The sequence below is a fragment of the Catharus ustulatus genome, chromosome 3, assembly GCF_009819885.2.
Source record: "Catharus ustulatus isolate bCatUst1 chromosome 3, bCatUst1.pri.v2, whole genome shotgun sequence".
NCBI classification, from domain to species: domain Eukaryota; kingdom Metazoa; phylum Chordata; class Aves; order Passeriformes; family Turdidae; genus Catharus; species Catharus ustulatus.
The window spans coordinates 73,411,122-73,426,316 of record NC_046223.1 but is presented as its reverse complement, the minus strand read 5'-3'; the positions used below and the strand labels follow the sequence as shown (position 1 = coordinate 73,426,316).

The 15,195-nt window shown below is 44.4% G+C and overlaps 1 protein-coding gene across 2 annotated transcripts in view; it reads left to right on the top strand.

Annotated features, from left to right (window-relative positions):
* Positions 1 to 15,195, top strand: part of PRDM1 (PR/SET domain 1) — a 32,790-nt gene that overhangs the window by 9,709 nt on the left and 7,886 nt on the right. Inside the window, exons 2-4 of one of the 2 annotated variants that reach the window (XM_033056523.2) lie at positions 347 to 595; positions 7,052 to 7,171; positions 10,237 to 10,489. In XM_033056523.2, the coding sequence (XP_032912414.1) occupies positions 347 to 595; positions 7,052 to 7,171; positions 10,237 to 10,489 (622 nt within the window). Of the gene's footprint in view, positions 1 to 96; positions 596 to 7,051; positions 7,172 to 10,236; positions 10,490 to 15,195 lie in introns of those variants that run through there. The other variant, XM_033056522.2, reaches the window with a different exon arrangement.

The following is a 15,195-nucleotide window of genomic DNA, read 5'->3' as shown; positions in this document are numbered from 1 at the left end:
TTTTCCACAGGCGACTAAGTGGTCTCACGGCCATGACCCCACATTTTCTTCAGCACGGAATATTCTTTTCTCTCTGAAGCATTAAGGAAAGGGTCTGAAAAAGGTAAAGTGGTTGTCACAGCCTAGGGATTTTCTCCTCTTTGTTTTTGTTCCCTCATTACTACCGAGACTGGCATTCAGTCAGAGCAGCTTCGTTTACACTGCTTTTTGGCTATTACTCAACTGTACCAACTATCCTGCATAGGCTTTTAAAGTGTCACAGACTACTGTATTAGTCACACTGTATCAACGGAAACCACAACACTGAAGGACAATGAGGATTAAAGGCTGTTTTCTTTTTTTCCAGGCTGCTACACAGTGTAGCTCAGACGCTGTGAGTTTCAAGAATCTGGTGAAAGGGAGAGAGTGGACAATGAAAATGGACATGGAGGATGCTGACATGACTCTGTGGACAGAGGCTGATTTTGAAGAGAAGTGCACATATATTGTAAATGATCACCCGCTGGATCCCAGTGCCGATGGAGGCACCCTAACTCAGGCAGAGGCTTCCTTGCCAAGGAACTTGACTTTCAAATACGCATCTAACTGCAAAGAGGTAAGCAGAAGTGCTCTGGGGAAGGTTGGAGTCAGACAAGCCAAATCACAGCGCTTTGGAAAGCGTGTGCTCACCCTGTCTTTGATTCTTTAGCATACACACACACACACCCTACCAACAACAACAAATGCTGCCTGCTGGCTTTTAATATGCGACCCTGATAACTCTTTTAAGAAACTGTGCAGTGGTCATCTGTTGTGTCATATTTTCACTGAAAACTGCAGCCAACCCATCCCCAAAACTGGTTCTGTACCAATTTGCAAACAGTTAAATTTTCACACAATTTGAACAGCATCTGAATAAGCATATTTAAACTGTGGGGTAGTTCTTTGTGCCAATTTCTAGGCTGCTGTTTGCCAGGACCATTCATTGCCTCTGGCTCAGAGATTAAAGTGCCTCAGTTGTCCAATAAATAGCTTTAAAAAAGTAAAGGAAAAAAAAAAACCAAATTCCTGGAAATGTGTTTAATTATTTCTTTTTGTTTTCCCTTTGGTTATGAAATTGCTTTATTCTTTTCGTGAGCTTGTTGTATTCCCAACTTCCTAAATTCTTAAAAACTCTGGCATGTCAGTTAAGGAAGTAATGGTAGAACTGTAGCAAGCTTGACAGAAGGGTGGCCGTAGCTTAAATTAACTTTTGTTTATCTGGGACAGTATCTTCACCGGTAGCTAGACGTGCGAGTCTGCCCTATCCTTGCCCCTGGAGTGGGTACATTCTTTGTTGTTGTTTCAGAAGGGCTGGAAAGAAACAAGCCTAGATGAGCAATTTGGTTTTGTGTTTACTCCTTCGTATAGAGTAGCTATTATAGCTAGGTGTGATGTTCGGTAGCGTAACAACTCGGGGGACAACCCTTCATTTCTCCTTGTGCTGAGACTTGTGGTATAGCAACTATTACCTGTGCTTCTGCTTTGGCTAAACGTACTGACCACAGAGCTGAAAAGAAGAGGTACACTCATCTGTGCCTATCAAATATTTCCTTCCAGAGCAGGTACTTGTTTAATCCTGTGTACAGAAATAGGGCCGGACCCCCAGCTGAAGGGTGTTGACACCATGGAATTTAGCTTGGCAGTGCCTAATAGAGTGTGAAGTATGTTTGGTAAGAGGTTAAAGCTAAATTCTCCTTAAAATCACCCTTCTCTTCCCATCTGCCCTGCCCTGCCCTGCAGAATTTTGGCAGAGAAAGGTAATGCTCCAGAAGAAAAAGTGTAAAACCCGGGTTTGCGTTATTCCATTGTTAGATAGGTCTTAGTTTGGTGTGAAGAGGGAAATAAAGCTGAGACTCTGCCATGGGATACAGGAGGATTTCTTTATTGAAGGATGAGCTTGCAGCGTGACAGCTCGGGTCGGTCCTTGGCTGCCGGCTGATGACTGATTGGCTGCTGAGGCTGCTTGCTCTCTCTGCTTCTGTAGAGTCCTGCTGCTGTGGCTGGAGACATCCAAAGAGCTTTCAAAATTCCCAGCACTGTGTTTGGAAACACCAAGGTGTTTCCTTATTCCCTGGCTCAGGTCAGTGAATCAGGAGGATTGCTGCCATCTCTGTATAGGAGGTGGGGGGAGAGAGAAGTTGTTGAAAGATTACTGGTTCTTTCTTGTAAAATGTGACCCATGCAGCTCCCTGCTAGTGGGAGTCTGAATATAGGACATCCTCCTTTTGTTCTCCAAAGCTCCCCCCGTCTTTCATTTGTGCTGAATTGCACCTACCCTAAGGAGCAATAGGAGCTTTTAAACCCTGACTATCTTTAAGGTAGTTCTGAAATGAAGGCCTGATATGATGTGCTCTTTTGCCCACCTTCTGTGAAGGCTACACTCTGATGAATGTATGGATGCATCTCACTTGCTACTCATCTGCAGGGTGAAGTAGTTGTAAATGGCATAATCTGCTCGTGTGCTAGTAACTTCTGACATGAAACACAGTATTTCTTTTCTGTCTGCCGAGTTTGATTTTGTTTAGTGGGGTCAGGGCTGTGTACCGGTGTTGCTTTTGCATGTTGGTGTCTGTGGGTCAGTGAGGGAGCCTGATTCTGGTTTTTACCTCATGGAAAAGCACTGGAGTCCTGACAGCTTTGTAGAGTGGGGTTTTTTTCACTTGCAAAAGGATGAGGCAAGACTTCAGGGGATGCATGCGTGTGTGTTTGCCAGTGAGTTTCAGACGTGAGCTTTGGGGAGAGCTGTGGCTTCATCTGGTTAAGAGTTTTAAATGCTGAGTCAGTTTATTGTCAAAAAACATATATAATATATCACTTGTGAAATGCTGATACTGTCATGATTAGATCATTAAATCCTAGTGCTGTCACGATTAGTATTGTACCTCTGGCTGGAGCAGGAAAAGTACTGCGTGCCTGCCTAGGAGGGAGGAAGTAAGGCTGCTGCTATTTGGGGAGGGTTGCTTTTCCTATATCTTCTCCTTGCATGCTTTGTGGAGCTCCTCTTTAAAGGTTTATGCAATTTGCGAGGGAGCTCATGACACGTCATCATACTCTTGTTTATTCTTGGATCTTGATCAGGGACTTTTCTGAAGAACACATTTTTTGCTGTGAGTTCACAGAATGTGTCAACATTTAAAAAAATGAATTACTACTGCTCATAACATTTTAGGCTCTTAGAGCTACATGAAGTTATTTATTTATTTATTTATTTATTTATTTCTATGCATGAATTATTTATCTTTTCCTCCAGTTTTGGCAATTGTCAAAAAATGATGGAATGTGGTGTCAGGCTTATGGCTCTAGAAAGCCATATGTGTCTTTTTATGCAGACATTTAAAAATATCTCTTCCAATAATCTTCCCTTTGGTCTCAGTGCTTAAAGCCCAGAAAAACAATTTATAAAGTTTATATCAAACTTCTTGATATAAAATGACAGGTTACTCTGCTGTCTTGAATATTACTAGTATCTTATCCTGGTGTGTGAGATTTGATAGAGGAAAACATATCTTGGCAAACCACCCATTACTGTTGCATATCTCTGATAAGACCGTTTCTTAGAGACAGACCCTGAATCAGTGATTTTGGTGAAAGCAGTGATTTTGAGCCGTTATGAACTGTGCCTTACTGACCTCAGACACTTGCTCTCCTCTATTGCTTTTATTTATTTTTAATGTGGTTGCCGAGGAAGCCTTCTGAAAGCATTCAATTTTGTGACAATCGCTTTTAGAAAACTGATCACTGAACAACAACTGTAAAAAATACATAACTATAGAACTAGTAGCTAAAAAAAATTAAAATCAGTGTTAATTCAGGAGACATGACAGCCTGCCCTATTTGCGTGTGGAGAATGTTGGTGTTTTAATGAAGCCAATAAGAGTTTGTTCGGTGCTTTGGTTTTTTAAAGCAATATAGTGGATCCATTGCAAAACATCCTCCCCTCGCAGAATTAGCAGGAGTCGTTTTACTTCAGTACCCCTCTCCCCAAACAAAGATGCAGGAGCGTTGACCTTCCAAAGCGCCATCTCAGACCAGATTTGGGACCGGAGCCCCCCGCCCCATGCCCGGGTTGTGCTGAGCGGGCCCCAGGCGTGCCGGGCCCCCGGCGCCGCATTAGGACCCTGGTCAGTTCCAGGGCCGCCGGCCCGGGCTCCCCCTCCGGGCCGCGTGTCCCGCCCGGCGCCGCTCGGGCAGCGGGCAGCGGGCTCCGGCCGGCGCCGGGCTGCGCCTTCCTGCTGGAAGCGCTGCTGCGCTGAGAGGAGCGGCGGAGCGCTGGGAGCTTTGAAGGGAGAAGGGGTAAGCGCCTGTGGAGAGGGGCCAGGGGGGAGACCGCCCGTGGGTGCCGGGGTGCGGGGCCCGCAGGCAGCGCCCGGGCGGCGGCAGAGGGGCTGCGCTGCCCGGAGCGCCCGCCGGGCCCCGGCGCTCCCGGGAAGGGCTCCCCGCCGCGGAGCGGCGCGCTGGAGGACACCTGGCGGACACAGCTCCGAAGTGCTGCTCTGGCACAGCTCTCCGGCAGCCCCGGGGCGGCTCACCCCTGCTCCGAGCCGGGGGCTGCGCCCTGTCCTGCCTGCCAGCCCTCGGCAGCTCCCCGCTTCCTGTTCTTGAGCCGCTCCCGCTGAGCTGCGGCGGGGCAGGAGCCCCTTTCGGCTGCGGCAGGGGGGCTGCCGGCAGCCTGGAGCCAGGCCGCCCTGGCACCGCTGGCACCCTTCTCCTGGAGGATGCCCCTCATCGATCCCAGCAGCTGAGCTCGTGAGGGAACAGTGGAGGCCTAGAATTGCTGACCTGAGAGCCACTGTCAGCTAAAAGTCATCTGGACGGCTTTATAGCCTGGCTTTATAGCCTTCAGTGTTGGCACACATAGAAGTGCAGAACCTCTTCTGCCAAATTCTGGTGGGTACAGGCTGAGAAATCATCTTTGCTTCTCCCCTGGCATAGCTGAACACAAACGCTGTCTGTAAGGTGGATATCAAAAAGTATCTGCTGTGTCAGAGACTGTTTCAAGTTGACTAGTTCAAGGAGTGGTTTCTAGAGATTCTGAGAATTTCATTAAAGTACTTTTAATTAAGACCAAGATATTTTTAAAACCATGAAAAATCTCAAGCTATCATGCAGTAAAACTGGTAGGGTGTGCTTGTAGCTTGGTTGTGAACTTTTCTTGAGAGGGCAGATGGATGTAAATGAAGATATATAGGGAAAATGAGAAGAACATCTGCCTTTTTCAGCTCTCTATGAGACATGTACAAGCAAGACAAAAATAAAACTGAGCCACGGAGCTTGTTTCAGCATATGGTAGGTGTAAGAAAATTTCTGGAAGTCCCTCTTCTCTCTCTTCAGTCCAGATGCACAGATCAATGGAGAATTTAACTACCTCTCCTGTTGATGTTTTAATTTTTCTTCTTTGTAGTGTGCTGAAAACACATGTTAAAATGCAAACGAGTACAAACAGCCACCACGTACACCCAGCAATCTGTTTCCAGGTGATGCCTTGAATCTATGGCTGTTTCTTGGCCCCTTTATTTTGACGTTTAACAGGAAATTATGCTAGGCGTTCATTTTTACTGGGATTTTTAATCTTGACCAGTACACAGGCAAGGATTTCTGTCTGCCTCTCACTTATACATTAAGAAACACACAATGTAAGAAAGTGTACCATGAGAAAATCAGAAGGCTTAACTAATTTTTGAAGCTCTGTCTGCATACAGTCCAGGGTTTTTACCACCCTTGGCTGAGAAGGACTGTTAAACAGAAAAGCCCACTGAGCTATCTGTAGGGTCTGACGAGTGTTAATCTCCTTTAGTAAGAACATTGATTCCTTGTGGGGTACACACAGCAGTAATCCCAGTCCTCAGTCTTCCTCAACTACTGCTGGTGTTCCTGTCTTGTTCTGAGCTCCGGGCGAGCAAAAAGACAAGTAGCAAGATGTGTGAATACACACATCTTGTGTGATTAAATGCATTTTGCCATGAGAGTTTGTAATATATTTGGTTATAATACAAATTAATGGGCTTTTTACCTCTTTTTTTTTCTACTATCTGAGCAGCTGGATCAATTTTGCAAAGGCTTGGGGTTTTTGGTTTACAAAATTGTTGGTTTTCTAGCATTGTTTGGATACATTAAATTTAAGAATATTGGTGAGAAACAGAGAGACAAAACCAATAACTCAGCAGTGTTTTGCAAAGGGTTACTCCAAGGCACGTTCTTCTGAATAATGATGAATTGCTTCCTGATTTGTGGTCAGTGACTTTTTTTGGTATAATTACTGTCAAGAAGGAAGCTGAACAACCAGAGTACATTTCTTAGACCTAGAATAGTGGAGCATTTTCTTCAAAATCCTTACACCTTTTTTTGACCAAACCCACTTGATATATGTTACCGGAACTGATGATTCCTTGTTGTACAAGAAGGTGACCTGTGAGTACATGTCCCAGAGCCACTTCATATTCTGTTTTGTATGCCACTGTATGCTGGTAAGAGAACTGAAGGTTGTCTTTTTTTTTTTTGTGTGTGTGTGTGTTCTCCTTTTAGCTATCAGGGCGGGTATAGACCAAAGAATGGAGGGGGGTGGAGGGTGGTTTCATTTTGATCTGGAAGAGCAGTCATTCCAGTTCCTAACTTATTAGAAAAGCAAGCTCTGTCGCAGTGAAGTGATTGATAGATATTGCATATTTTTGTTTGCTGGAACTAGACTTTTAGGGGTTGCCTTTGATAGGAAAAATAACTTCTGAAGATATTTGACAGTCTCTGTACATTTTGCTTACCGTTTCTTCTTGTAAATGTATTTCCAAAAAGCACATTTTTAAGGTGGTATTCATCACTGGCTTCCATATGTCTTAGGAAAATGATAGTACCTCACAAAACTGTTCATATTGTAACCAACACGATTGTTCATTTATTTATTTATTTCTGTTTTGCTGACCTGTCACAAAAAATTTCTTGCATTGTTTGCTTTACCTTGTTACATTTGAGGGACAGGGGAGAAGAGGGAGATATTTTCTACTGGCAATGGACTGATCCTGTGCTGCTCTTCTTGTAGGTCACTGGAGTTATAAGCAAAGAGTACATCCCAAAAGGAACACGCTTTGGACCCCTGGTAGGAGAGATCTATACCAGTGATACAGTTCCCAAGAATGCAAACAGAAAATACTTTTGGCGGGTAAGTAGGAAAAAACATCACGGCATTGTTGCAGTAAGCAGATCACTAAATGAGTACGGCTGAGAAGCTGGGTCACTTCCTGCTGTGTGATGCAGGGGACAACCTCTGCATGAGGCCAGGCACAAACAGGGCCAGTGGGTGAATTAAGTCAAAGCCTGGTTGTCTTGGAAGGACTGTGTGGGTGGAGAGAGCAGTGGAGGTGCACAGCTCTGTCTTCATGGCCCAAAATGTATTGGTGCTGATTCAGTAAAGAAATAGTTCTGCTTCTTGCTGTAGGGGCAGGTTATTTTGCATTTCTTCACAGTAGAAAGTCATTCTGATTTATGTAAGTATCATGTCCTTGATTTTTCCCACCATTAAGAAGCTGTTAGAGTGAAAGTTTACTGCATAAACTTTCACTTGGAATTATGATACTTTTTCTGACATTTTTTCCCACGTCTTGTATAAAACTGCTACAACACAGAGGTGGTAGTCTTCAGCATATATCATTCAATTCATAAATTTTTCTAGGTGTCCTCACAAAAGAGCAGCTCATGGACCTTAGCAAAGGGAAAAGAAACAAACACCAGAGGTGGTGCCTAATTTGTACTCCACAGTATAAGCTGGAAGAGAGCAGCAGCCAATATATTTTGGCTTGGGCAGTCTATGCTGGGGAACATGCTTCCAGTTTATCAGCTGACGTAATCCTCATTTTCCTTACAGACACATTATTAATTGTTAGAGAACATTCCTTCAGCCCCATCTCATTCCATGGATTTGTTTTGCTGCCTTCTAGCCATGTAGGTTGTGTCTAAATCCGTGGATTTGGGACTGTGTCCAAGCCTCTGCACTCAGGTGCCTGCCTGCCTTGGTAATATCCCAACCTCATATCCAGGTGAAACCCAGGGCATGCACCAGCATTCCCCACACCCCTTTCTTCCTACCTAATTGAATCATTTTGGTTTTCTCAGATCGTCTTTGTACAATGTAATACAGCATTGCACAGGCAGTTATTTGCATGAGTGCTTTTACCGAGCAGGCAACTGTGTTCACATTAATAAGGCCACAAAATGTTTCTTTTTGCTGAACCTTTTGGGAGCTTGTGTCCAGTCTAGGAAGAGAGCAGCAGGCTGACCTAGTCCCACCAGTTGTTGGTAAGACAGCAGACACAGGGAAAAGGGGCTGATAACCATCTTGCAGGACTTCATTCCTACACTGCAGTGAGAAAGATGACATCATTCTTATGATGCGATTTTAAGCCTTAACATCGAAGGATCCTCAGAAATAATATCCTAGGAGCCATCTAAGCATCATTAATTTCCCTGTTACAATCTCTTGATTCGTTCAATACAGACTGCTGCACTGAAAATTAATTCCTTCCTAGGGGTCTGACACAGGCTCGCATGTGCAGAGGAAATTGTGGGGGATAACTTCTTCCCCCGTGTCATTAAAGGCATCCTGGGCTGGCTGGCAGAGGCGGGAACATCTGGGCGCCGGGGGAGCGGGGCGGCGTGCCCGTCATTTCTGGGAAGCGCGCCGTGACTCAGCACATCTGGGCGCGCCTTCCCCAGAAGAGTGGGAGCTCGGGGTGCTCTGCCGGAGCTGCCCTGGCGTGGGAGCGCTGCACGGCTGCTTTGGGAAGTGGTGGCAGGCGTCAAGCGCCAGAGCCCCGCGTTCCTGGAAGTTTGCGAGCCGGGGTGAGCAGAGAAACCCGAAGGCTCCTCTTGATGCAGCACAACTCGCCCAGCTCCCTTCCATTTTCTCATAACAAACACACCGCAAAATCTCTCGCAAGCTGCTTTGATGAGGCCACATGTATTTCCCCCTTCTCAGTTTACAGGAAGTTACTCTTAAAGAAAGTGATTCTGGTGTTTACGGCCCGCGTTAAAGGGCCAGGCCGCCTCCCCTCCCTGCCCGCCGGGCTCCGGGCAGCGCAGGAGGGTCCCGGAGGGGCTGCTCGGCCGGGGAGGTGCGAGCGACACATGGGCAGGAGCACCCTGTGCAGTGCTTTCTCCCTGAGACAAGCTCTGTCTCCCCTTTGGAAAGGCATTTCCTGCTCTGCGAGGTGCGTTGCTGGTGCAAGCTGCTCCCACTTCAAGGTCTGGATCTTGCCTGGTCATCTGTTTTCAGAAAACCAGGAACCCCATTTCATCCAGCATGGAGCTAGTTCCCCTTGAGAGTAAGCAGTGCAGTATATTTACAAGCATGTTTCCTGGATTTCTCTTGATTTCTCTAGATTTTTAATTTTTTTAAAATATTTAATAATTCTCTTATTCTTACCATTTCAATAAACAGTAGCTTCTGTCAGTGATGGGAACTTCTTTCCCCCAAAACCGCTGAGCAGTTTTCAGATTCATGTTTTCTTGCCCCTCTGTGGACAAGTCAGAACATGTCCCTTGGTGGCAAAAGTGACATCTTATGGGCTAACCCCTCTCCAGATCTTCCTTCAGTTATGGCAAGTGAATTTCATCTTTGCCTCGCCCAGCCTTCCTACAAAAGGGTTACAGTTCAACTATGAGCAAGTGTTGCTTTAGGACTCTGGGAGGTGGAGAATGTTTGCATAGTTTAAACCTTTGGGTGGAGGTGGTAGGAAACTGCAAGTACAGAGGCCATAGAAAGAGGTGAGAAGATACTCTGACGTAGCACAGCCAGTCAGTCTTATACACAGGTGACTCAAAGCATTAATGCAAGCATGCACTCAGACCTGCAGTCATCAACATCACTCACTTGTTGATCAGAGCACCAGGAAAAGGACTCTAAGGCAGACTGTTCACACAGAGAGAGTACTCTGCATTTCAGATTTTGGGTCTTGTTTTCCCAAGCTAGCAGAGACACAGGCTAAGATGAAATAGAAAAGGTGACTGTGGACTTGCCTTTAAACACCTCCTGAACTTGGAGGATGTCAGCTGGAAAGGCAGGAACACAGCTTGAACTCTTACTTCAGTAATATATGCTCATCTAGAAAAAAAAAAAAAAAAAAAAAAAAAGAGCTTATCGCTTTTCCCCTCTGGACTCTGTGCGTACATGTTGCTTATTGTGCCTATATATATGTATACATATTCATAAGCACTTCCTCTCTATTCCAGATCTATTCAAGTGGCGAACTTCACCACTTCATTGATGGATTTAATGAGGACAAGAGCAACTGGATGCGTTATGTAAACCCTGGCTACTCTGTTCAGGAGCAGAACTTGGCTGCTTGTCAGAATGGAATGAACATCTACTTCTATACCATCAAGCCCATCCCTGCCAACCAAGAGCTGCTTGTGTGGTACTGCCGAGACTTTGCAGAGAGGCTGCACTATCCCCCCTCCAGAGAGCTGACAATGATGAACCTCAGTAAGTGGATTACAGTATAAACAAGGAATGCTAGTAATGTCTCTTCTGCCTATACAATCTAATAATAAGTTGTATAATTACACAGCTGCATCATCTGTTGTGTCACAGGAGGTAGCTTGGAGTGGAAAATGGGAATTAAAAAACCCAACACAAGAGAATGAGTTCCCCGTGCCTGTTCAAATGGAAAGAGATCCTAAAATCTGGGTAGTTACTTGTTTACAGTCTGAGTCTTATCTGGTGAAATTCTGGACAGAAAACCTGACCTTTGTCTTCCTAACCATAGCTGTTGGCTCACTCTCAGACTTTCCAACTTCAGATCTCACAATGTGTTGAGCAAAAGTCTGCTTTGGTAGCATATACTAAAGGCTGTCCAGTCATGTTCCCAAAGGGCTGCCCTCACTGTACCAGGAAGTGGCAATATGCCATGACTCTGTCTAGGTGTCTGACACAATACATGTTTACTGCATAATGCACTTTGAGCCTTGCATCTACACTTATTTATCTTATGGGAGCCAACCTACTCATCTTCTCATCTGGTTACTTGTGTTTTAGGTTCATGTACTTTGTCCCCATTTCTTGACTTTATATTGCAGCTTTCATTTTCTGTTCAAAAATAATAGCACTGGTAGTAGAGGGAAGAGGTGTTTCCAGGAGCTTGTGTTCCTCTGTGGTTTCTGATTATTTCCAGCCTTGGTGCTTTACTTCTCTCTTAATCACTGCCTGACACCTCACCCAGACCCCCTTCTAGAGAAGGAAAGATTCTTGCTGACTTCTCAGTGGACTCTTAGGCTGCTTCCCCTGCTGCTGCTCTAAGAGCAGAGTATTCTTTTGTCCTTCTGCCAGCAGCTACACTGAAACTTGAAGGAAAAACTGCAAGCAGGTTTGTTTTGTTTTGTTTTTTTTAAATAAAAAGAGCTATTTACTGTTATTTGGCAAAAAGGAATGGGTTATAAAATATCATTATCACTTTGGGGATCATTAGAACTGTCATCCTGTATTATAAAAATTATAAATTATGATATCACACATTCAGATTAATCAGTACATCTCTCCTCTGTGGGTGTCACCCTTTCATTAGCTTTTTGTCTTTCCCTACAAATCAATAGAAGAAAACTTGTCTCCTAATGACAGAGGGAAGAGAGGGAGGGACTGTCTTATGCAGCTATAATCTCTATTCAAAAACTATCTCACTGATTCTGTCATTTTTGCACATATGTCATCTCACCACTCTCTGTGCACTTTTATTTTCTGATATAATGAACTGTTGGCTTTTCAATGGGACCTGCAGGTGAGATGAGACAACAGTGTGTAGGGCTCTGATGAATGAGGAGTTTGCTAAAATCTAGTCAGGCACATTTGGCCACTGGCTAGGAGGATACATGAACCCAGGATCAGTTTCCTGCATCTGCTGACACCTGAGGCTTCCTTGCAGAAGTAGCAATGTATTTTAAAGTGTTTCTTACTCTGTCTGGTTACTCTTAATCGGGTCAAAACTAGGGGTGTCTGGACATGGCAGAGTAACTGATTTTAGTAAAAGTAGTAGTCTCAATGTTAGGATTTAAAGAAATGGGGACCTGAGCCACATTTCTGTAGTTCAGCTTTAATGTTTGCAGTATTTCCAGATGTTGGGTTTGAAATATACATTCTTCTCTTTTTAAAGATAATTACATTTAAACCATTTAGAAATTTTATGTTAGCTCCTTGCACCTAAAGAAAATAGCAGTTCAGAAAATGAGAAAAACTTTTCACTTTTTTTTTCCTTTTCCCCTCATTCTTGTGAGCAACACATTCAGGCCTAAAGCCTGCAGATTGGCCAAAAACCCTACAGGTACCATAAGGATTGAGGTTTTCTAAAGTTAGCCTTTTGAAAAGTATGGAAGAAAAATCCAAAAGTCTCCCAAAGATCCTTATTTGCCAAAGTCCCTGTAGCAATGGTGCAAGCAGGGATGGTTTTTCCAGCATTAGTACTGGAACCAGATGAGTTTATGGTGAATGCCAGCACTGTTTAGCTTTCTTCTGCTCCTTTCTCCCAGACCACTGGTTAAATCTAAAATTAGAGAGCATTGTGCTGCCTCTCCAGCTTCTCTCTCTGTCACAAAGACTGGCCAAGGTACCCTGGCACTGCATTCATCCATGAGCAAAGTGCATAGGGATTGTCCCCAGTTTGCTGGCACCCTGCACCTGCTACAGATGTGGGGCTTCAGCCCTGCAAAACATCTGAACCCATCCTTGCTTGAGGGGACTCCCCCATCCCAACGTGCTGGGAAGTCAGGAAAGTCTCTCCAGCCAAATGGATTGCTAATAACTTGGTGTTTAAAGTGGTATGGCTTCCCTCAGAAGAGCAGGAGTGCATCACCACCTCTCCCAGCTCGTAGCTGCTGGTTTTGGCACCTGCTGAGGAGGAGGGAGGGAAAGTTGGGGTCCAGGTCCCAAGAGGCAGGCTGAAGTCGGGGCCTCCTCCCATGGGATACACGCTGGTATGGGCAGGAGGCAGCCAGTGGCCATGGTGTGTTGCACCCAGATCTCTCCCTTCACTGTGTCTTGGTGTGCAGTGCACGCTGGTGCCCGTGGGAGGCTTTGGAAGAGTCGTACCTTGGCTGGCTGCCCAGCACAGGAGAGGCCACCTGGGACACACACCTACAGAGACCTTCCAGTCTTGCCAACTTAAAATATAGGCAGCTGCTTTAAGTGCCTCAAGGGTTTGGGGATCACAGCCTTAGAGTTCAACACCTTAGTTCCTCTTTAAGCACCAGAGCAGGATGGGCCTCCAGGGAAAAATGTATCAGGGAATTTCTCTGGCTTTATTTCCTGTAATTAGTGGCCTCAAAAATGAGAGAACTACCACTCTAGAGCATAAATATATTTACACACCCACATGTAACATCTACTTGCCTCTGTAACAGCAAACTTTCAAATTAAAGGTAACTTCCCTAGCATTAGTTCATTTGTGCCACAGAAGGAAAGCATCCAGATGCAAGACAGCAATTAGGCATGCACTTAGTTGTGGGTTTAACCCTGTCCTCTGTGTTTTCCTGAATTGGGGCCTTTGACCCAGTCCTTCAGACGCTGGAGCACACACCTACCTTCACAGCCATGATTAGCTCCGAGTGGAGCTACGTAACTTCAAATGGATGTTGAAGTGCCTGTCAGGAGTTGCACAATAGTGGTAGAGGCAAGACTCCACATTATCCCAGTGCTGGAAACTCGAGTGTCATTCCCTTCTTGTGTGTTTTGAGGCCCCCTGATGCTTTCTGTCAAGATTTGAGATGTCACCTTCAGATGGTGCCATTGTCCAGTAAATACTTTTAAGTATGGTGGCACAAGATTTCTGTATTCTGCTAAAAATAAATTTTCAGTAATTTGTTAAATGTGCCTAACCTCATTCAACTGCTCCTTCAGATTGTCTTTTAGTCTGTGATATTTTATTTAGCAAACACTGAGGAAATTCGCTTTGGTGGTTCCAAGTAGTTTAGAATTTCATTCTAACCTCAGCATGGGAGGATTGTTTTGGAATGGAGGGGTGGAGAGGGTAACAAAAAAAAAAACAACCAAACAAAAAACCAAACAACAAAACCCCAACAAAATCCAAACAATTGCATTGACTCAGGACATGACTATTTGATAATAATGTTCATATATTGCAATCATATGATGCAACTTCCTGCTGCTCATGTCATGTTTGTCTCCTCAGTCAAGTACAGGCAGGTGACATCTTTTGGTCAAGCTTCAGAAAAAAAGTTCAAGCTGGGGGAAGATAATTTGCATATTGACGAAATATTTGGCAATCTTTTGGTTTCATTAACAGGTTTAACAAGACATTATTTAAAATGCTTCTGGTTCTATGAAGATTAATTTTTAAATGCTTTTTTCTTAAATGTGATTTATTCTTCTCCTCTTCCTGCTGGCCCTGACATGCTGACCGTTAGCTCAGCCCTGTTGCTCGCTTTCCCTTTTGTTTATGGGCAGTTTCACTTTCTGGTTTTGAACCTTTTCTGTTTGGGTTGAGAGGAAACATCTGCACTTGCTTAAAAAAATGCCTCCTGGAATGTTCAAAAGGGCTCAGGGAAATTATTTTAAAATGATATGAGAAGTTGTCTTCACAAAATCAATTTGGGGGCTGAAGTTGTCTTAATATTGAGAATTATTTGAAGGCTCCCAGAAAGACCTTCTCTGAGCAAAAAGTTTTCAAAGGCATGTCACACTGCCATGGACATATTTAGAAAACAGATGACCAAATTTTGTACTTCTAAATGTTGGTCTCCATTCTCATTTTGAGTGGAAACAGCCTTTGTTTTCCCCGCTTCACAACTTCGAGGTTCTCTGTCTACTAGCAAAAGAGGTGCTTAATTTAGATCGAAAATGTGAATCGGCATAATTAACCTCCACCACTCAAAGTGTTCAGTACCATCTCACTCCTGAAATTACTATTGAAATTACGGTCTGCCTACAACCGTTTTTCAAGTCTTTAGAAAAGAACAGATCATTGTTTTTTATGAAATGTTTCTCAGGCTACAGCTCAGAGCACCAGAACTGAGAGCAAAGCCTATAGCTCTGCAGCAGTCTGTAGCTGGAACACCCACATTGGAGTGACTTCAGGCAGCTCCTTCACTCAAGTTTCATTAATACTTAAAAGTAACAGGAGTTTTGTCCCTTTTCCTCTTGCACGCAGTCACTAATCTCAGATCTGAGCAAATAATCTGTTGACC